We start from the raw sequence: 23,132 nt of genomic DNA on the forward strand, positions 1-23,132 counted from the left end.
GGTAAGTCTTACAGTCTTCAACACAGTTTTCTGTAAGCAATGCCCTGATGATAAGAAACTTATTAACTGACACTGAAAAATACGTTCCAAATTTTACACACCCTTCTTAAACATAGTGTACTGCACTTTGCAACTGCACCTGAATCACAGAAGTTCCACACCTGAAGTATTGTGAAAGTAAAGGGTAATTTAAAGCTGCCTGCCTTCTCTTGCTGCAAGCAAGTGTAGAGAACCTGTCATCAGTGCTTAGCCTCCCTGCCCAGTTACCACCCAGTTCACGTTAAGGATCTTTAGTACATCTTAGGCTATTGAAAGCTTTATTCAATAGTCCTTATTTCTGATAGATTACCCCACGTGGATTCTACATACTACATTAGTGTAGCAAAGGTGTGGGGGAAAAGCATAGAAATTGTTACTGCAAGTGTAAGTAGCAGAATAAGTATAGCTGCTGAGTAAGTTTGATTTAGTTCTGACCTATTCCATGTATCCATTACAGATCACGCTGGGCCTTGAGCTTTCTGGCAGTTAAACAGGCTGTCAAAAGCTATCGACGCCCATAGGAGTTTTTTCTGTCAGTAGTAATATTTGACAAATAGGTGAGGTTGATACATCTTGCTGCTATAAGTGTTCTTTATTAGGCTCTTATCGATTTCCCACTCCTAATTGCTAGTCATATCCTTCAAGATATTGAACCCCCATGGAACCAATATGACAACTTCTATGGGGTGGGGTTTTTTGAGGGGGTGGGGAGGAAAGGAAAAGTGTTCCAAGAGTTTTTCTCCCCTCCTTTCAATACTGGTGTAATTATCCTGTACACGGGAGTGTCAGTGTTAGCATTCAACACTGCTGAACTGAATAAACTGGAATATGACAATAAATGTGTATTGATTTCAGCTACAGATTGTGCAGTGGGTTGAATGAAATATATAACTCTGATGGCTGGTTTTGGTAGAAAGGCTAGTTTTTTAACAAATCTTGGAGCAAGAGCCTGACACTGTTAAAGAGAAAGAAAGAACTATACAATGGTGATTTGTTAGTTACTGATGCTAACCCTAGGATAGCTGTTTCAGGAATGCACAGAAAGCTCCAGGAGGTTTTCTGCCTGCAGAATATTTCTTCTGATGGAGAACATCCATAACTGAGCATCACTTTCATCCTCTGTATTCTCTGCATTCTGTAGCGGTTTGGGGAATACCTGCTCATCCAGTCAGTCAGGCTCTCTGGTGTTTTGAATTGTCAGATAACAGGAAAGATACGACTTTTGAAGCCAGTGTATTCCTAAATATTTTCCTTCTTGTGTCTGAGTAGTGCATTCTTATCGGCCTCTCTGTCCCCTTTAACGAGTGTGATAACATTGAGAATGCCGATGTCCTCTTGACTGTTGCCTCTGCTTTAAGCCCTGTTTCAAATTAAAAGCGCTCTCAGCACAGTTTTAAACGTGATGTCTAAAACATCAGCAACCTGTCTACCTGAGGGGTTTAGTAGTGTCAAAATCGGGAGAGCTGATTTATTTTAAGACATTTTAAAGAGTTTTCTTACTATAAAGGGACTACTATGTTTAATTATCTGTTTGTCCGTCTCTCTAGTTTAGCTCCTTACATCACAATGTGGGGAAACAAATTTCACAGCACCTGTAAAGATCAAGTGTTTTTCTTTCTTTCTTTTTTTTTTTTTTTAATGTACTGGTGACATCAAACACTCATTTAAAAATGTAAGTGACCACTTTATGCCTCAGCCAAAATCCTGGAAATTATCCACACCCCCTAATATGTCATCTTTTCATCATGCACTGATCTTCTGATATACATGGAAAAATCCTCACATAAATCCACACACTATGTGTACCGGTAAACATGTCTACCACAAACTGAAATAATATAGATCTAATGTACAAAGACATTCATCTATGAGGTCCACGAACTAAAATTCTGTCTAGTAACATTCAGCTTTCTACAAAATAATAATTAAAATTTATCCAAAGACTGCATCACACTGATTAAAGGGGAGATTTAAAGGAGGAATGATTTTATTAAATTCATTCCATAAATCTTTGCATCTATTTTGACAGCACAAATAAAATTATAAAATTCATGTATATTGAGGTTTCAGTTTTAGTAGTCACGAAGTTTTGCTGTGGCTGACACTTCGCACGCTATCAGGTGTTGTGAAGTATTTTGAAGAGAATGAATGTAGCTACTTGAATTTGATTGTTCACCAGGCTAGCTGTAAAACTCATGACCTGATTTAATCAGATATGTACAGTCATTAAGTGGAATAAAAAGTCACAATTGGAATAAAAAGAATATGTTAGCAAAAACAAATAGTCTAAATCAAAGCTTCGAATAAGAGTGATAACTTTGTTACAGCTACTGAGATATGTAATTTCTGCTGTGCTGAGCCTCTCACTTCATTCTGGGTTATAGTTTAATTTATGTCTTCCAGTTTCCACAGAACTTAGAATTTGAAGGGCGAGTCTTTTAAAAGGAAAGACATGGTTGTCTTAGAATTGTTTTATTGCCTCACTGTAGCGGTCAGTGCAATGTTACTTCCATTGATGTTGCCCTAGGAGTTCAGTTAGAGGTACCAGAACCTCAGGAGGTGATATGCAGTTACAGCAATTCCTATGTTCGTGACCCTTTATGAAGCCTGTCCGTGCCTTGCCCTCAGTGATTGTTAAAGTAAGAAAACACTTCATTAGTTTATACCATGTGTTCATTTAGCTCAGGATACATAGCTCATTACTACTCTTCATATCTCTAGGAAAGTTTTTGGACTTTCTAAGATACCAGATTAGGCCAGCATTTCTCCTGGAGAGAGATGTAGGCTACTGCCCTAATGTCAGAAGCAGTAGATTTGTAATAACTTCAATAGTTAGTGTTAAGTTGATTAAAAAGATTCAAACTGTAGAACAAGTAGTTTTTTGGCTTTGAGATTTTATAAGTTGGCAGATCAATAAGAAATGACTTCAGAAGGGATCTCCATTTCATGCCAAAATAACACGTGTCCTCTGTTCTGTTCTAGATTGTCAGAACTCAGTCTGACCAAAAGATACTTCTGCAAAATTGTATCTGCTAATTTATCAATATTTTTTGTTTTCAAATAATATTATTATATTTTTTTACATTCTTTTTGTTTGCTATTTCCATTTATATCTTTTTTTTTTTTTTTTTTTTTCCCAACCGTAATGTCTGTATGAACTTTTTTGTTGTTGGTTGGGTTATTTTTGTTTGTTTGTTAGTTTTTCCTTCCCCCTAATAGGGAAGCATTTCCAGGCAATTCTTTTATCCTGACCAGGGATTCCCATGTCTCACTGTTCCCTGTTTCTGATCATTTCATTGCTCCCATAGCGAAAAGATGTTCATGCCAAATGCGAATTCTATCTCTTTCAGTCCAGATTCCTTAAAGAATATTTTCCCTGGGTTTTCTCCAACAATGTTTTCTGTTCATACTGGTTTTCCAAAGCTTCAGATTGTATTTTGTACAGTATTATTTAGATTTTTTCCTCATTCAATTTTCCAACCAAACACTGTGCAAACAAGAGGCTTAACTGAAGAGCCCCTGGGACCCTGCAGAGCAAATTGGACATACATATTAGGTTATTGCATTAGTAGATTATGACCTTTTCCCTCCTCCACTTAGATTTCTTTAATCAAATTAACCTGTCAAACACAATAAATAATAATAATATATTTGTTGCTGCTTAAGGCTGTAGGGCAATCAAAACATACCCACAAGGGCTGAGCCCATCTGTTATTCAAGAGTGGTTACATTTATTTTGAGCAAAATAGAGTATGAACAACTAGGGTTTTCATTAGGTCACCTGAAAAACTGGAGAATTATTTCAGTGGAAGGGGCATCAGCAGCTCATCTCCTGTTCAGTTCTCTCCTGTATTTTATGCAGTGGAGATATTTTCCCCAAAGCATCTCTGAAACATGAGTGGCAACAAAAGTTTGTGGGAGTTGTGATCATGATTATGTAGCCACTCTGGATAATTCTTTCTATTATATAATATTAGCTATAGTAGAAGTGACAAATCAGCATGTATTGATCTCTAAAAACTATTTTTCTGGAAACATTGTTTTAGGGGAAAGGCAGGAAGGTCCCGAGAAAGATTAGCAAGCCTCTAACATATACATATGATTAGATCATGAGGATAATAAATACACTGTATGTTATATAGTCTATGAGACAATAATCATACTTCTATTTTAATGAGAATACTACTCAATGAAGAAGTTGCTTGTGGGGAACAATCCAGCCTGCTGTCAGGTGGCTAAATCTGATGACAGTCTACATTGGTTTGGGGAGGATTTTTTAATCTGCTATTCAGCATTATTAGTCCAAATGGAAAAATTTGAACCCATCTCTTGCCACTAATCCTCCCGTATTAATCTCCCGAATTATAAGAATAAATAAAACATTAATGAGAAAAAAATAAAGATAACTTATTTGTTGTCTTAGCCTATCTTGTAGGAAGAGTACAGTCCTTGGACTGTTGTTTTTATAACACTGGCAATGCTTATATACTGCAGTGCTGGGTGTACTTAGTGATTACAAAGAGATAATTTAATCAGCTGCTGAAGAACTGAATGTATTTCCTTGCTTCAATTCTGTTGGTCTATCCTCATATAAACCTATTTTCATGTCCTCTGATATTTCTCCTCCATAGAGATTCTAATTAAAAAATTAGTCTAGAAAGTGTTAACTTTCATCTTGTTATCTTTTTGTCTGTTGATAATTATGTAGGTTTTTAGGTTTCTTGATCTGATCCTGTAAGTGAATAAGAATAGAATGACCTTGCTTTCTTTCTGATAACCTTTTAGGAAAGCACCTGTTTTCCTACTGATTTTTTTTTCATCGACGTCACACCTACTGGAGTTTGGATCTTTCTTCTTTTTAGTAATTATTCTTCTATGGATTCTACTTTTTAGTTTTCAACGTTCTTGTCATCCTTCTGTGGCTAATTCTTCTAATTAGACCCAACTTTTTCTCACTTAAACGAGATTGCACAAAGAGAAAAAGAACTTGTGACATCAAACAAAAGGTGCTACATAATCCTCCTAACTCCTACGCTAACTGCCGTCCTCTATTATTAGGACCATTTTAGGAAAACTTTGCTGAGAGCCTTTGAATTTATATTTTGTCCACTTGCAAGTATGATCTCTTTCCTCACTAAGTTTGTACTGTGTGTCTGGGAAACCAGCAAAGAAGAGGAGAGACTTAACTAATGTAGTAGTATATAACCTTCTGCAAGTAAAATAACTGCGTTTTTTGGTCCGTTTTTGTCCTTTATTAATTGTACAAAGGATGCTCTGTATAAATCAGCATTTCTGAAGATCATCCCCACAAGAGACCTGCTTGCTTTTTTAAGAAATTTAGAGGAATGTCAGAGAAAAGATTAGATTTCCTCTGTGGGAGGTAGTTTGCATACTAATGCATCTTGCTCTTTCTTTGTGGTTTGTTTGTTTTATCATTTGCCATCTTCAGGACGGAGACTTACACACAAGTTTTTAAGAGACTAGACAAATTGGCAGCAAGGGCTCTAAGTCTCAAATTTTCTATGCTACAGCCCCGTTTTCTAATGCAAGAGAGCAATTGCAGCTTCTGCATCGTTCTTGTACCTGCCCTGTGCCCCACAGGACAGTGGTGCCTCTGCCAGCCCTTGCAGTTATACAGTTGGGTATGCAAATCCATGACATAACTCTCTGCGGTCTCCATCCGTAATCTGGTATGTGGTTTTGAGCAAGTTACTACAACCATTCTGTAGCTGTTTGTGCTCTTGTCCATTGACTGTTTTGTCTATTCAGGGATGAACAGATATATTCATGATAAGCTACATGTCATCAGACTTCATCCAGAGGGGAGCAATCCATGGATCACAGTCACTGTGTTATGTTACTTAAACTAATAGTTTTTCTCGCTTGCATTAAAATCTCTTTTACTTAAATGAATTGGCCTGGCTCACAGGAAAGAGTACAGAAATTTCCTCAATATATCAAATTACTGTCATTTTCTCTAGTATTGGAGCCCTATACTTGCATGGCCAGACACTTCAGGATGATGAGAACACCCACTGAAGCACTTTGCTAGCTGAGTGTGAGAAAGAGGTTATCATTATCTCCTGACTGAGAAGCTCACTCTTCACATCATGAGGTTTACTCATGCTTATCTTTGAGAGCTTTAATACAAAGGTAGGTTCAGCCTTTCAAATCTGGGAACTTGGCTGACTTTTCAGAGACCATTTATATGCATTCAATTAAGGAAGTGATTCATTTAATACACCAACAATCTGATGACTATAATGCTTATAAGAGTTTTCTTGTATTGCAAATATGAGGATGTGGAGATGAGATATTAAGAGCCTTGACAAAGCTGACTCCCCCTTTTTGACAGTCTTGAGGAGAATGTTTGGTTTGGGTGTGTGGCCTTTAGAGAGAAAACAGAATTAAGTTTGTTTCCACTGTATATAAAGATAGGAACTGTATGATTATTATTTTTTAGACACTGATTCTCTGCTACTGTTTCAAAACTTGGTGTCTTGTTGATGTGGCCACACTAGGAGGTGTGGGCAGGAGACTGTGGTGTTTCTTGAGCCTCAGATCTTTTTCACAGAGGTTTGGATGAGAACATAACGCATGTTATAGTAGAGAAGCTCCTGTCTAATGTTTTCTTTGCTTGACTTCTGTAGAATGATGCAGAAATGGAATTAATGAAAGCCAAACTTTCTGTTAGTTGCAAGGACCCATAGGAATCTGTGTCAATCTTTGTAAAGAAGTGCCATCTACAGCCTATCTTAGGCAAACTCTTTCCTGATAATTAAGGTTAGTAAATAAGTCTTTTATTTTCCTCTGAAATACACAGCAGGGAAGGTTGCAGCTAATGGGAATTTTGGATGCTCAGCAGCTTCCAGGGTTAATTTTTTCTCTGTTGGATTTAAAGCTAACACTTCACAGTCCTGTAGGACAAACTGAAGAATGTGTTTTGGGAGAGATGCCTAAACTATCAGAAGACAGGACTGTTTTTAAGAGTATAGGTGCTCAAACAATAGTGAGATTTTTCTTTTATTCTTATAAGTAACCACACTTTATTATAGCTTCTTAGACTTTGATGCTTTTTATAACCCACAATTACCAAAGGGTAGTTTACCTGAGAAAAATTAATTGCCAACAAACAGAGCTCCATACCTCAATTTCAGCTCCTGAGGGAATAACGACTACAAGATCAGTCAAGTCTGCTGTGCTTTCTATGTACTGTCCTGCTTCTTCTGCTCAGTGGAACTTCAGGGTAACATTTTTACTCCCAAAACGCAGCCTGGTCAGCTGTAAATGAATAATGATTCCTGAATACTGAGCAGGAAATAGGACTTGTGGATATCCTCAGAGCCCAGAAGTGTGCCTGGCACCTGTGTCTCTTGTTCTAAATATCTGGGATTTTTCTGACCTGTTCTAGCCCAAACAGAGGATCACAGGCATTGTTTGGGGAAGCTTCCTTGTTAAGAGCTGTGAAGATCTGTCTACAGTCAGTGTGTTCCACATCTTTGTGACCAGTTATTTTGGTTAGTTTAATTCTGAAGTCAGAGGAACAAATAAAGGGAGATCAAGACCCAAGCTCTGATGAACTTTGAACTTACCTGGATGTGAAGCTGATTAGTTACAATAGAGAGAACCAACACCACGGTCTGAACACCCTGAAATTCAGCACAGTAAAGCTTCTGGATCTAAGTCTTGTGGTTCACATCCATCTGTACCTGTGTCCATGTGTGAGATGTAAGCAGCTTCAACTTGTCTCCTTCCCAGAAACACAGGGCTGTTTGTCCGTTGAGTAACGCTGCTGAGTTGAGAGATGACACAGAGGCTGTCCCAGCTCCTTGGACCCCTGGGTTTTCCCCAGGTGTCAGGTCACTCCTCCTCACAGATAATTACTTACCATCATCATCTAAAAGAACTACAACTTCCATGACTAGATTTACAGGTACAACCACTTAAAAAAAAAAAAAAAGTATTCACACACAGTGAGGTAAATATGCAGGTTTATTGCAGCCAAGCCACTCCTTTCCGTGCTCATTCCTTCTCAGACATCTGCTCATGGATGTTAAAACCCCGAGCACCTTTGGCAGCAGGACTGAACTCTGAAATCTGCAGCACCTGTAACAGAGGAGCAATATTTGAGAAAGAATTGTTGTCCAAGGAAAAGCAGCAGCTTCAACTTGTGTCCCACGGGAGACAAGTGAATCTGAAGTTATTTATTATATAAGACGTAGGGGATGACAGCAGTTTATCATTAACCTGAACTCTGCAAGAAGCACATAAGGAGAGAAAGAAGAAGAAAGCCAGAGAAGCAACCAGGATGGAATCCAACATAAGGATCAACAATCCTGCAGACATCTCTGTTATTGTCATCTATTTTTTGGTAGTCCTGGCAGTGGGACTATGGGTAGGTTGGGATATTTTATTTTATTTTATTTTATTTTATTTTATTTTATTTTATTTTATTTTATTTTATTTTATTTTATTTTATTTTATTTTATTTTATTTTATTTTATAAAAAATTATTTTTTTATGTTATTATTTTATTTTACTTAATAAGCAGGTAGTTTAATAGGGTCTTCGGAAAATGGCTTAGTAAATGAAAATGTATAATTGTATGTAATGTAAACGTAATTTTGGTGCTTAATTGAGATAGTTAATAAGTGCATGGTGGGGAAAATGTGGCTATTTATTGGAAAGGGGATGGTGACCCGGGGAGGCATCTGTTTAGGTGGATGAAATGGCACCAGTGGGGAAGGTGGAGTAATGGGGTTTGTGTGGGAGAGATCTGGTCAGCAAGACGAGGCCAGGCAGGGCCCCTGCGAGGAGGCGGGCTGGAGGCGAGCAGGGTTTGGCACTGCCGGGCACAGGGACTGCGGTGACAGTTGGCGGCATGAGGTGATGCCTGAGGAGGGACCGAGAAGAGGGAGTTGCAGGGAGGAGAAGGGAGGTGAAGTCAACATGCGGGAGGGCAGCACGGGGGTGTAGCAGTACAGGTGCAGCCGTGGCTGTGACAGCCCAGGGACGGAGATCCCTGTCAGTGAGGGCTGAGATGGGCCGACACTGCAGGTGCCATTTGAGGGCAGCATTATCGGGGCTTTGTTTGCCAGCAGGACCTTGAGTAGAGGGTGCAGTGCCACTGAGAGTATGAGGAAGGAAGGGTTTCAGGGGTGGCAAGTGCTGGCAATGACTTTGTGTTGGCGACCTGGGCAGAGCGGTGCGTCCTGCCCTCACGCGGTGCTGCCCGTGCCGAGGGTGCCAGGGAGAGCTCAGTGCCCGAGCCCAGCACAGCAGTGGAGAAAGGCGGATACCGGCCTGCTGGGGTAACCTCCCTGCTCAAGTGGCTGAAGATAATAGGTCAATGCTGTGAGCTACAAAGCTGTAAACAGTGGAATGTCACCAAATTTCTGTTTCCCGGGGGCAAGCTCTCCCGGTCACCCGAAGACCTGACCATTAAGGAGCGGAGAGGAGACGCTGTCCCTCAGTAATCCTCTCCTTGCCAGCAGCATCCCAGCTCAGGTGCAAAACAAACCTCCCTTTCTAGCAGCCTGGCAATGTTCTGAAGAGCACCAAACTTCAGGTTGTATACAAAACGGACACAACCTTCTCTTTAGCTCTTCACCATGGTAGGAGACACCAAAAACATAGCAAAAAATCTGAAGCCCCGAGTATACCTGAACACCTTGCTGCCTTGCGGGAGGGAGCCACGCAAGTCTGGCTGTAGTTGAACTTTGTATTAAAGGTCTGTGACAAAAAAGGGCTGATCCGTGGTTTGTCAGGCAATTCTGTGCTGAATAATTCCTGGAACCTTTCTTTCCTGCAACAATGTCTCTTTATTAGACAAATATCTATTCGGTTGCTGTGTGTAGTTAAATGCAAATCTACTGTATTTACTTCCTTTCTTCTGCATTAGAAAAAAAAAATCTGGCTAAATTTACCAAGTCTTTCTTTATTTGCCTGTTCAAAGTCCATCAAAGGAGACAATGGGAATCCAACACTTGGGTCAGGGTCATTAACAAAAATTGGAGGAAGCTTCCCTCTATAGCTCATCCCTTGACAAATACAAAATGAGTGTGTGAAAAGGAAATTTTAGTTGGCTTCTTAGTTTGAACTTCAGAGAGAAGTGGGTACAATGCTGATATCACAACAAGAAAACAGATTTTTGCAAGTATCTGCTGGGGCTCAGTAGGGTTGAGTAAAAAAAGCTGCACACTTTCTGTTAATGAATTTGTAACTTACAGTGTTTTCTGATACCTGAAATCAAAGGCATTGCACCCTGATGAAGTGTTCATGTGAGATTTTATTTGAGTGATCATTTTTTGGTTAAATTTAATTTTATTTTAACATTTTGCAGTGTAATGAAAGGTGAAGCAATGAAGCTTGAATGGTTAATATGGACCTAGAAACAAGAACTGTTGTTCAGTTGTATTATTTTCGTCATCATAAGCTTGCTCTTTTAGTCACTCTGCTTATTTCTTGCACTTTACCCTCCCCATATATTTTATCCTTTCATTCTAGTAGTTTGTTCTTAGTCTGTGTATAGCTTGCCCATTATACTTAAAATATGATTCAATTTTATTTTTTTTTTTTTTTTTCCCCAGGCTATGTATTCAACCAACCGAGGGACAGTAGGTGGATTTTTCCTGGCTGGACGAAGCATGGTTTGGTGGCCGGTGAGTGCTATATATTGTGTGTGTATATAAAACATATGTACGTGTATGTGCATCCACTTCCATATGACCATGTCTACTCCTTAAATATTAGATGTCTCTACAATATTGTTGAGACTGTGATGGTTATGTCATGTAAATTCACTCTTTCTCTAGCCATGGTGACACAGGGCAAACTGCACAACAAAAGCCATCAAAGGCTTTGCCTTTCAGTCTGCTTTAAAACTTTTTAATATTTTGAATTTATTACTTTAATTGCACTCGAAGCTGGCTCATTTTGAGGTTATTGCAGAGAAGAATTAATTTCCTGACATTTTTCCTCATATTTCACTATTGTTTCCACTTTTGGTTACAAGTTCTGGACTGTACAAGGAGAAAATCCTGGAAATATTATGATAAGTTATTAGTAAAACATAGTTTGCATTTATTTAAAGATTATCTGTGATTTACATTGTTTGCCTTCTGTGGATCTGTATTCTCTTCCAAGGTGGAGAAAGGGAGTCACAGACACAAAACATGTTCATAGCCATCCATCAGGAGTCTGGCAGAAATAATATTAGAAACAATTATTTATTTCTTCCAGACCATATTGTCTGTTTAATGTGACTTCTTGGAAAAGCAGAAAACTTAGACAAACCTGAATTTTCTGTATTACTTGTGTTGTACATGCTTCCATGTGCTTGAATGGAAATCCTCAACATTCTGGATATTGCATTCAGTCTCCAAAAATGTTTTTGCACTTCATAAACACTTTTGATTCAAGATTCCATCCACATGTATTCAGTTACAGGATCAGGGAGAGTGACGGCAAATACTTCTTGTTTAAAACTTTAGGAATTTTCTCAAAGTAGGCTGCAGAAATACCAATACATCGTTCAGTCTTGTGCTTCAGGAAGCTGCTCTCTGCCTTTAGAAGGGATTAGGACTGCCTCCTTAATGACATAACAAGATTAAAGGCCAGTGGGAGTAAAAGATTTCCTCATTTGGTATAGTTGATGTAAGAAAATTCAGGTTCCATTGGAAGATTGAGGAAAGAGAAAGTTTCCATGTTATTTTAAGACAAATTACATAATTCTAAGGGGGAGAGAAAAAACTCAAACAGATTACTCTGCTTAACTGTTACTTTAATCAGTGGGCTGGTTTTAACCTTGTGCAATTCTGTCAAGGGTGAATATGAATACTCTTTTGTGCAGATGTAAATGAAGGTGGAAGAAGCAAGACAGGAAAGACTCACCATAAAAACCTTCTGTCTTGCTGCAGTGGCACCGAGATTTTATGATTCCCCTAAGATCGAGGGAAGATTATCTTGTTGAGTTCTCTACCAACACAAACCCAACAGATTCAGCAAGCTCCCTTCCTCCAGTGGGGAGAAAAAAGGGATGACCCCACAATGCAGTGGTGCTTGCTAGGATCATCTCTCTCTCCTCCCCAAACTCTGCAGGCTCAGCATGGATAAGTCCTAGTCATCAGTGGAGTCCCAGAGCACCCCTTCGATCCTTCCCTTTGGAATGCCAGGAGTGTCTTTCTGCACCATAAAAATAAACCCTTCTTGCTATTCTTCCTGGTATCACTCAGAATAAACAAACAGCAAGCACTCAAACCACAAACTAAATACCATGTCAGCAGCACCACCTTGGAAAGTTTGCCTTGGATAAAAAGAGATTCCAAAACACCTATTCCCACAGTTTAGCAGTAAATAGGATGTCCATCACCCAGTGCAAACTGGGCTGAAATGACTAGGAAACCAATGAAAGTATAGAAAGTTCCGTCAAAGATGTGATCTCAGTTCTGCGACAGCTAATGTTGTGTGTGTGTTTGGACTACTTCTGTGCTTTGACTTCTCTTTTGTGCTGTGTCAGGACCATGTCATGGTTCTGGAAAGCCCAGATACATTTGCAAAGACTGTAGGCTGGGTGGGGGAAGCTGTTTTGTAAGTGGACTCTTATTTATCAGATTTCTTCCTTGCAATTTCAGGAGAATTGCTTTCTGGAATAGAGAAAAAAATTTTAAAAAACTCCTTCCACAGTCTTGTCATAAACTTAATTCTCTTAATCTAATTCTATTTTTCAGTGGTTGTGCTATGTTCTATGCTCTACAGGGCAGCCATGGCTTTTCTGACCCCACAGGGAAAGAGGCTCAATAGCAGTGTATTAGGACCTCTTACTGACAAGCCTGGGAAAGCGATAAGGGATTCTATTCACTTAAATGATATAATAGCTGTGGTTTAGTAGCCTAGAGGAGACTGGCAATCAAGGGCTGGAGATTAGTCCCACTTTTGATACAGATTTTTCATGTTTGTCAGTCAGTTTGCTTGGTAGTGATTCCATTTCTCAACGTATAAAGTGGGAGCAAGACAGTTATCTTGGGCCAAATCTGTCCAGTTTTGGCTCTGACTGTCGGCTCCAGCATAATCCATGGAGGTTGCTTAGTATTTTGCAGAACGAAGAACATAGTTAGTCTTTTCAGGCTGTTCTGCAGAGGTAATAGGTCACTTCTGTGTTAGTTCACTGAAATCACTGCCCTTGTGCAGTGGATGAGCCAACTCAGTAGTTCCCGTAGTTAATTAGGGATCAAGGTATATAATTACATTCTCACTGATTGCCATAAATTGAAATTGGTATGAAATACTGTGATCTTTCCACAGTCTTTTTACAGAGACTGAAAGCAGAATCTCAATAAACTGGTTCTAGTCTCTTTGGCTTTGAGGGAAATATCTTCAAGAAATACATATACGGCTTTTAAAATATTCATAACTAGCTCAAAAAAAGACACAGAGAAGCTCAAGGAAAGTGACAGCTTTGTAACAGCGGGCCTTGCAAACCAAACTTCAGCTGCTTTTGTTAGATGAAGGAGTTAGGTTCAGCCAAATACTTTCTACCATTGTAGGAAATGAGGTACCTGTTCCTGAAGAACATCAACTTTGGTAGCAGACACTCTCACAGGATTAACAGGTTTCGTGCATAATTTCTAAAAAAAACCACTTAAGTTTTGAAGTTGTCCTGCTTTTGAATTTTGTTCTTCAGGTTCTGTAGTTCTGCAGACAGAGCTGTCTGCACAAAATGATGGGTTACCTTGCACACCTCATCAGTTCCTGAGGCTCAGATGCTAATGGCACCAAGAGTATCTGCTGGGCATCTGAAGTCCATCTGTGGTTAGAAAGATTTATTGAAGAGTAATCAGGAAGCATGCAGAGTCAAGGACATGCTACACTTTACCCAGAAACATAACTCAGCTCGTTTGTTGTCACATATGTGTTGATCTTTGTGAGACAGGTTAAGAAATAAGGAAAAAACTAAACCAGGTTTTTGCTTCTTCTGCATGGCTTATTTTCATGGCTATCAGGACAGACACTGATATAATTTCTCTGGTCTCTGCATCCAGTTAAGTTTTACATATTCTCAGAATTCTCCCCACTTGCTGAACCTGACACTGCTGTGAGGAGACAGGAAAGACAACTCTGGTATAAATACGATTTGTATTTCCTTCTCTTTAGTAGAATAAGAAATTAACTGATTTTGTCAAATTCCATGCTAAAAATAGTGTGGAATCAATAGTTTTCAGATTAAAACAATAATAAAGTAATCAAAGCATGGTTCTGGTAGAAAAGGAAATGTTCAGTGAAACAGATTTCTACAGAATCCGTCAGAATTTTCCACCCATCTGGGAGGTGTTGTTTCTGTCTCAGAGGACAAAGGTGGACGGAGTATAGATCAGCTGCTTGTGACTGCTGTTCCAACAGCCGTTGAGCTTGTTGGAAGACAGAGACACAATATTTGATGTGTCTTGTGTATCCACCTCACTTGCTTAGTGGATTGGGAAGGGTGTAAATGCAGTTTGACTATGATGCAGTATATGGAGTTTGCAGAGTAATTGGGAAAGCAGAATAAACCCCCACACTTCTTTCTTTGGGTGTCAGAGCCTTGAAAGGGTCGCAGTTATATTTCATTGTAAGCACTTTGGGAAAGCGATTAAGGGTGATCCCAGAAAGCTCAGGTAGGAGAAATCATCCTTCCATCAGGGTAAAGTCACGTGTTGCAGGGAAGAGTTGTGAGTTAAAGAGAAGCATGGACAGTGTCAAGGGGTAATTCTCAAGCAAAGAATGGGGTGCCCCATGGGAGGAGTGATACCTCAGGGCAAGGCTCATGACCTCATGCTGACGTGAGGGAGGTTCTGCTGTTCTCTGTGAGGGGTTAACGGCCACAGGCAAGGGGTGCTCGGGGCTGGGGAAGAGAGTTTGATAACGGGCTAACACTTTCAAACAGGAAAGCGAACATGAGCAGCATAGGATATGTATTAACAGGTCCTGTGAGGGAGAAGTGCCATAAGCTGTGAAGTCCGCACATGTCTCTGCGGTGGTCACTCATTTGCAAAGTACATCGTATATGATTTGGAACAGCAAGTGCCAGGATGTCAGCGCATCCTCAAGTTAATGAAAGGAGCAAGGTGAAGCGGTTAATGAATAACATGGAAAAAACATAGTGATCATCATCTGTCTTCTGTGTGGTGGTACTTTTCCTGAACAGAGTACTCTTGTTAAAACATGACCTCTTGAAAGATTTTAAAACAGTTAATGTTCCACGTCTGCCTCAGGTTAGTGCAGTTTTTTGTCCTCTCTTTCCCTCTTAAAAGCTTTTGTTCCTTTCTATCAACTTTCTTCTTTACTTTCCTCCTAGATCTGTGTTTAAAATCAATTCGCTAACACATTCACTGAGAACAGTTAACACTTCCAGAAAAGTGTTTCCCTCTGTCATGGTTCAGTTTCAGGCCAGCATTCTTTCCATCCTGCATAGGTGTACTGCAGCATCTACCAATGGTGAATCAAGCAATTCCAATAATCAGACTTTTAGTACAAAAACCCCACAGCAGTAAGTTCTTCAGCAAGACAGCTTGGGCCCAGAGCCCATCTGCCCTCTTCCCTCATCCTTAAAGTGGATTGGAAATGTCTTTCCCCTCTGACAGCAGCAGCTAGCAGGGTGCAAGCAGATTTGATAAACACTCCTCTTGCTTTAACCACACTGCAGTTTTAAGGGTAATACGGATTTTCCCATATATGAAGCCATGATATACCTTTCCATGTATACATAACAGTTAAAAACATTTTTTAAATTTCATCCATTGTTAGCATGTGTTGACCTTGCTGTTCTGCTGCACTGGGTGTTCCCTAATTCAGAGAAGAAAAACTAGAAAGTGAATGTGGTATCTGCATTCACATTGTTTTGTCCTTGTGCTGGCCCTAAAGACGGTGCTAATTTAGCTTTGGTTTGATTTGGTTTTGTATTTTTCTTTCAATACAACCGTACTCCATGTAAAGCTGGAAATGCAGCATTGTCAATGGAAGCTACAGTAAGTCCGGGGGTTTCGGGCACCGAGCCAAAGCTTACTACAGCTGGCAGTTCTTAAGGTTCTTCATTAGCTGCTTTTGTTACTTGGATCTGCTTGCAGTGCATTTTAAGCTTTTGAAACGGGAGAGGGAACACATGAAATAAAATCAGAGATTAATGTGGTTAATCTTTTCTGGTGACTGCGTTTCTAGTAACCTAGATTTAAGTTTAATTATTCATCTTCAGGGAAAGCACTGGACAACAGTGCTAATGCTTGGTATAAATGGTATTTGTTTGTTCAGGATCATTGCTGGGAAAACACTGTTGCTGTCACAAACAGGTTAGAAGAAGAAGTTTTCTTTATTACCAGTGATCTCTCTGGCTTATTTGCTAATGCTTGTTGCAACACTTATCATTCCTGTAGAAATATCTGTCCTATGACAAACTGGTTACATTTCTGTAGGGCACAAACCGACTCCTACAAATGTGTAAAAAAAAAAATCCAGAACTGAGTGAACTTAGTGACATAAATTTCCTGTCACAGCAAAAGAACAGTTTGTCTGCAAAAAGACTAGAAAAAATCAGCAGATCAGTCTGAGGAAAGGAGAAAAAAAATGTAAGCTTGGAATAGAAAGAGTGGAATTGTCTGGTAAATTTTATTTGTATGTTGCATATAAAAAATGGGGGGTGGGGGGGAAATGTCTTTTGTTATGGGAGATCAGGACTGTGAGTTGAAGTGCACGGTTGCTATTCCCGGCTATGGCATAGCTCTACAAAATAAATCTGATCTTCAGCAGTGGATTTCTATGGCGAGATTCATTTTATCCTCACGGATCTCAGGCAATTGTCCCCGTGCTCTTATGGACTTGATTTTTACTGCTACTCAGAGAACTCACTGCAATGACTGCAGACCTGGAAATTTGTAACTCCTCCCTTTATGTACATTTTAGGACCTTAAAAATCTCCCAGTGAGTTGCAGACAAGAAATATTTCTCCCTTTTGTAAGGTGACTCTGAACATATTCCAACCACCTGTACTATGTAAGGACAATGTGCAGGTCCCGTGTTCATGTATCTAAAAAACACTTTTAAGCACCTTGGTATTGTTCATCATGAGAGGTTCACTTCAGATGAGAGCATTAGAACCTGGCCAGCAGAGGTTCTTTTGCCTACTTTCCATATTCTTTTATTTTCAACCCTGTTTCCTTTTTTGATTTGTAGCTTCAGAGGACATAAAGAAAACAATAGAAGTGAATAAAACAAATGTTCATCTCGGAACGACTGCAGCTCACATGTCTTCTGCCTACAATACCTGATCCAACCTCTTTTCCGTGCTTGAGTTCTCACACTACATCCCTCAATGCCTGACCTTGTAAATTATTGTTAGGTATTTCTGCTGCCTTTAATGGTTTCATTTTAAGGGAATGAAGCTCATACCTTTTAATCTTTTCAATTGTTTGAGCTATTTGAAAAGTAATTTGATCTTTTGGCACAATCTGTCTTTTGTGAACGGCTCCTGCCTGTCTGTAATCTGGTGTACTTTCATTTTTAAAAATCTCTCCCTGTTCATCAGTTCTGTGTTCTCCCCATGTTCTGTCTGTATGATCAGTGCAATATTTGGGGGACTTTGAGATCCAGCACTTCTTAAATATAACTCCTTGATTTGCTATTGTTTGTATCTTCCACTTGCACTTTCTCAGCAGATGTTTCTGCCATGCAGCTTTCAGACTTTAATTCGGTAATTGAGTATCTTTTAACTAAAAGTGAACCAAGTGCAAAGTCTGTACAACTCTCACTAATGATACATTATTCCACAGACTGTGGAATATGAAATAGGGAGTTTGATAAGTGGGTATGCACTTATCGTTTCCTCCTTGAGCAAGACAGATTGTGGTCTTCTTCCCTGATTGGATGTCATTCAAATGTCAGTTAGTCAAGTTTTGCAAATATTTTAATATCTATATTGGTGTAATAAACTGTTTGACTCAACTAGAAGAAGATCTTCTATGCAACATCCTATTCTTATTGTTGTAGATGTGATGGCTCGATTATCAGGTTTGAGGGGGAACAATAAGAGGGAATCTTGAAAGTTGTCCAGGAAGTCGGTTGTCAATCATTCTCATCATCACTATCTGATGATATATAGGCATGAGTTCAAAATTCCAAGTAAACATGATTTTTTTCACGTTACCAGGAAAGGACCTAGGAGCCAAATACTGTTCTTTCTGTTTCCAGATTGGTGCTTCTCTGTTTGCCAGTAACATTGGCAGTGGACATTTTGTGGGAATAGCAGGAACAGCAGCAGCTGGAGGAATTGCCATCGGAGGATATGAATGGAATGTAAGTGGCATGCATTTAAGTGAACCTATTTGTGACATCAGGATTATCTTCAGAGGTTAATCAAACTAACATTGCCTAATAATTTAGGACAGTCAAAGTTTGTGCTTGGCAACGCTTGTTTTCTGTACAGACCAGTAAGTGCCGATGGAATCTACTATTTAGCTCATCTTCCTTGGTCCTTGTCCAAACCACTGCGAGAAGATGAACCTTTTCTGTTGAATGAGGCTTTTCAGAGAGCTTTTAAACCGAATAAATTTGTGGATTCTCTTCTCTATACATATCTTTTGATTACTTTAAAAGTATTTATAAAGAGCACTTTCAGACTTCAGGATGTTGGGAAGCATTTATCAGTTTTGCAATCCATGGTATTTTGTACAGCATTGTGCTATGTAGAAATAGCTGAAGGGGCTTTGATTTCTTCAAAGGCATTAGAAAATTTTGGACATCCTTCAAAATAACCTGTATTCCAAAAATCTTTTCTTCTTTACTTTCTCTTTCCTCTAATTCTGTATGTGTTTTGCTTATGGCTGCAGTATAGGGTAGAGATATCCAAGCTGACTTTCAGTGAACTACTGGGGATACCAGGAGTGGTGTTAATTGCAACAGCACGGGGATTCATATGAGCTAATTCAGTCCACTTCCTTGTTTCCTTGTATTCTCAGGCTCTGTGGTGGGTGTGGATAATAATGCCCTTGTTCTGCTTAATTCACCTTCATGGAAGGGATTATACCATGACACAAAGGGAATTAACGAGCGTGCATAGGTCAATACTTTCCTTGCATATAATTCTGTGCAGTGAAAGAAGCAGACTACCCTGAGGGATTTGCCTTTTTTTTTTCCCTAGCAAGAAGATGGTTGCTGCAAATAGTCAAGTACCCATCTGATATAAATATTTAAAAAGAAGGATAAAGGCTAAAATGAACTCTACGAAATGTGCACAGATAATTTGTCACCTTTATTTGCTTACATTAGTCCTGCAACAAACCTGATTTCTCTTCTCTTTGTACCAAAAGTAAGCAAATCAAAAGAGAACAAGCATTGCTTGAAATGTCATGGTATTCCAAACTCTAGGGCCCATATCCTTCCTCAGCCACATCCACCTCTAACACCTAAATTCCTGGGAGAAGCAATGATGCATGTCTATATTTGAGCAGATGCGTTGCATAGTTTGTTACTTATGACATGATGGGACTGGTGTACAGGTTAATAGACGTGGTGAAAATATTGCTCTTGACTCCATAATCTGATTCTCCCCTTGAAAGAAATATTAAGTTTGACTGTTACTGTGCTTGTGTATCGCTATTATTCCACTGAAATTATTCCTAATTTGTATTAGTATAACAGCAGAAGCTGACCCAGTATTTCTTGTCCATTTTAGGGTTTTGATCTCGGGGCAGAACTTCAAAGCTAGAGTTACAAAAGCCCTCTAATCCCAGTGGACAGGGTTAATGCAGAGTTCAGCTCTGAGAGCAGGATTTTGTTCTATATTTGTTGATTTAAATATGTAAAACTCTGTATCAAATAGTATTTGCTAGCCATTTCAGTCAGAAAACTGAGACACTGCAATATAGTAAGATTTATAGCTCACAAAAAATACATGGCAACACAAAATATATTATGAAATGGTGATGTGGAAATACAAAATATTTTACTGAATGCATGTGGTACATCCTGTACAGTATGTGGGACTGTTGTAAAATATATGGCCATCTCCCAGAGACCCTGTGCAGAAGGTAGTAAATGATGAAAACAATAATGAAAAGAAGTGCTACTCTTCCCAGCACCTGGATTTGCCGATGTGACAACACACCATGGCAGGATGCCTGGATCTGAGCGGGAAAGTGTCCTGCATTAGTGCTCTGGGATCACGATGCTAGCAGATTGGTCTCAGGTAGCAGGCTTCACCTTCCTTAATGTACCCCAGAAGCAGTTGTCTTACGGGCTGGTTGCACTGTGACCATCGTTAAACCAGGCTCCCTGGGCCTGCTCTGGAGAGGGCTAGGGTAGTCTGGTGTGGCTAGTGGAGTGGTGCTTTGATACTAGAGGCCAATCCTGTGAGCAGAAATCGGCTGGTTTTCTATAAAATGTATTATTAACATGTGTGCTTCTCTGGGACATCTAGCATGAAATCCAGGCTGCATAATACCTGACAAATTTTTTGGTCAAGATGTCATTCCCAAATTTCCAACTGTAAATCGGCAGACAGAGCAGTTCCTTCCCACCACCCCTGCAGTACCCACATTTATGTGGTTTCAGCGGTCTCTAGCTGCTGTTGGGTCTGATAACTGGTCTTTGGGAGTGCTATTGAGAGAGAGAAGGCTCATTCAGCTGATCTTGTCTTGCCTGCAGGCTCTTATACTTGTGGTTGTTCTAGGATGGCTGTTTGTACCCATCTACGTCAAAGCTGGGGTAAGTCAAACCAGTACTTTATGCTTTTCTTTGCTGCTCATGTTTGTGGATCAGGTCTTGAATATTGCAAAGCCATTACGAATGGCACCTGATCTGAATGTGCCAGAATCGTGCTATGTTATGTCTGTGTGATTTTGAAGAGCGAGGATTCTCTGTTCTGAGACCTGAGCTGAGAAGTACTTGGCACTCTCTCCTCATTCTCCTTTGATTTCTGGAGCTGCTCTTCCCTGCAATTGCATTTGCAGCTCCTCTCCCTTGGCACTCCATTCTTACAGTATCAGAGTAGCAAAAAACCTTCCCCTAATTTGCTTTGTATCTATTCCCCATTATCTGAAACCTCGTCTACTCCCCACAGGTGGTGACAATGCCAGAGTATCTGAGGAAGCGTTTTGGTGGGAAGCGGATTCAGGTCTACCTGTCAGTTCTTTCTCTGATCCTGTATATTTTCACAAAGATCTCAGTAAGTAAAACTTTTACAGCATTTCTTCCATCATACATTGATGTAAACAAAAGAAACTCCCACTTACGATATTGCTCACACAACTGGTCATTTGCTTCTGATTTGGAGCCCTTGGTTGAATTAAGGACTCTCAAAATACAATTTTGTGGTTTCTTTATCTAGTGAGATTGTGTATTCAGATCTGTTCTGCAATCAGTTTTTTCCTTCCTGACAATGTCTCTTGATGCTTGTTGTGCTTTCTCTTTCTTTTTTAGGTTTTAAGGTTTACTTCTACTTATGCTTTCCTCTAGAACATGTCAGAGTGAAGGAAGACAGTCTATTACCCTAGGGATCCGTGAAACATGTAGCAGGAATTTTTGTCCCCAGACTTCATATTTATTTGTTTTGGCATCCTCTGGTGAACATCCATCAGTAATAGAGATGAGGGAATACAGCAAGAGGGCTATGGAGAAAAAGAGAATAATAGGAATTAGAAAACAAGGAAGGAGGCAATGCCTGGGCGGAAAATTATAACAACTGAGGTGAAAGGAGGGAAGAGGAGACATTCTTTTAACGGGCAAGCGTATCAAGTGGTTGTGTTGCTGTTGCTGTGGAGTAGTGAATGAAGCTGGTATTTTCCATATATCTTGAAACTATCTAGCCTCTAAAGAAGTCCACAGTTCAGGCATACCTCAATCTGTTGTTTTGCAGAAGTTGCCATGGCAGATTAGTCTTTGCCCTCTGAATGGGAGCTGAGTGATAATAGTGCAATTTAAGCTAAAAGATTGGCCTTTTGCTCTCATTCTCACATCTTGACGATAACTGATCCTTAGAGAGGTTATAAATTAAACAGGTTGGTACTGTGGAGCTGGCCTTCAGAGTTGGATTTCCATATATTTCAAAAGGATTAGTTAATTTGCTGTTGTTGTGCTTAACTGCCATAATCAGAAAACCCAGGTATGACACAGAGTTCTGGCAGCTCTAGCAGTCGGATGACTCACAGTCCTATTCTGCAACACATGTTTGTAACGAGCTCATCAAGGTGTTACATAGGTTCTGAATTTACTGTCTATCTTTTATTTCCATCCTCTATCATGCCTAAAGATCTGGTCATGGGATTTCACCCCACTTCAGTTGGAGTGTCTTGCTTCCGGGCATGACAGGCTTTAATCTTCCAGTGTGGTGTGAGGCTGAAGCACCTTCTGCTCTCCTGGTCCTCTCCTATTAGGAGCAAAGAAATTGTCAAGAGATCTATACAGCATCAGATTACCCAGGCCCTGCTCCACCAGGGGCCCATCCCAGCTTCCCATCAACCCAATTAATCCAGATGTATGTGGGGAATTGGCACAGAGATTTTCCCCCTGTGCTTTGCAGGGGAAAAATTCAGTGCACAGGTTTCTCTAATCATTTTTTCTTTCCCTCATTTGCCCAGAACAGGTCTGAAATTGTCTGTCCCATGCACAAATGTACAAACACGTCTTCTGCATTGTTGTCCTATGTCACTATATTCAGCAGGGCAGGATTTGCCTAGATGCCTAGAATCTTTATTGCTGGATCTTATTCAGAGTAGGCAGAACAAAGTCCTTGAAGGTTTCAGGTACTGTCAGAGGAGGTCAGAGTAGGTTTTTCTATACCATGCTATGCCACACCGTGCCCAGACTGTCTCCAAATGAACCAGCCCCAGAAGCAGAAAGGGAAAGGCTCTTCCATCCTGGATGTAGATAACTTCTTTGTGCTGTGTAGAGCTATGCGTGCTACGTGAAGCTCACTCAGGCCTCTCTTTCCGGAGACACGTTGTATACCCAAACATACCCGTTTGTTGACAATCCATGCCATAGCTGGCTTGGCAATTTGCATTTTACTTCCTTGACTGCTGCCTTTGCAAACACTCCCTTGTGATCTTTGAGGCTTATTGAGATTTGATATA

The 23,132-nt window shown here is 39.8% G+C and overlaps 1 protein-coding gene across 2 annotated transcripts in view; it reads left to right on the forward strand.

Annotated features, from left to right (window-relative positions):
• Positions 1-1,324: 1,324 nt before the first annotated feature.
• Positions 1,325-23,132, forward strand: part of SLC5A1 (solute carrier family 5 member 1) — a 36,084-nt gene continuing 14,276 nt past the window's right edge. The window contains exons 1-6 of one of the 2 annotated variants that reach the window (XM_026859715.1): positions 1,325-1,343; positions 8,331-8,434; positions 10,629-10,700; positions 18,253-18,357; positions 20,707-20,766; positions 21,122-21,226. In XM_026859715.1, coding sequence (XP_026715516.1) covers positions 8,348-8,434; positions 10,629-10,700; positions 18,253-18,357; positions 20,707-20,766; positions 21,122-21,226 — 429 coding nt within the window. In that variant the 5' untranslated portion in view covers positions 1,325-1,343; positions 8,331-8,347. Of the gene's footprint in view, positions 1,344-8,330; positions 8,435-10,628; positions 10,701-18,252; positions 18,358-20,706; positions 20,767-21,121; positions 21,227-23,132 lie in introns of those variants that run through there. The other variant, XM_026859714.1, reaches the window with a different exon arrangement.

This window comes from Athene cunicularia, assembly GCF_003259725.1.
Source record: "Athene cunicularia isolate RWA chromosome 15 unlocalized genomic scaffold, athCun1 chr15_part1, whole genome shotgun sequence".
NCBI classification, from domain to species: domain Eukaryota; kingdom Metazoa; phylum Chordata; class Aves; order Strigiformes; family Strigidae; genus Athene; species Athene cunicularia.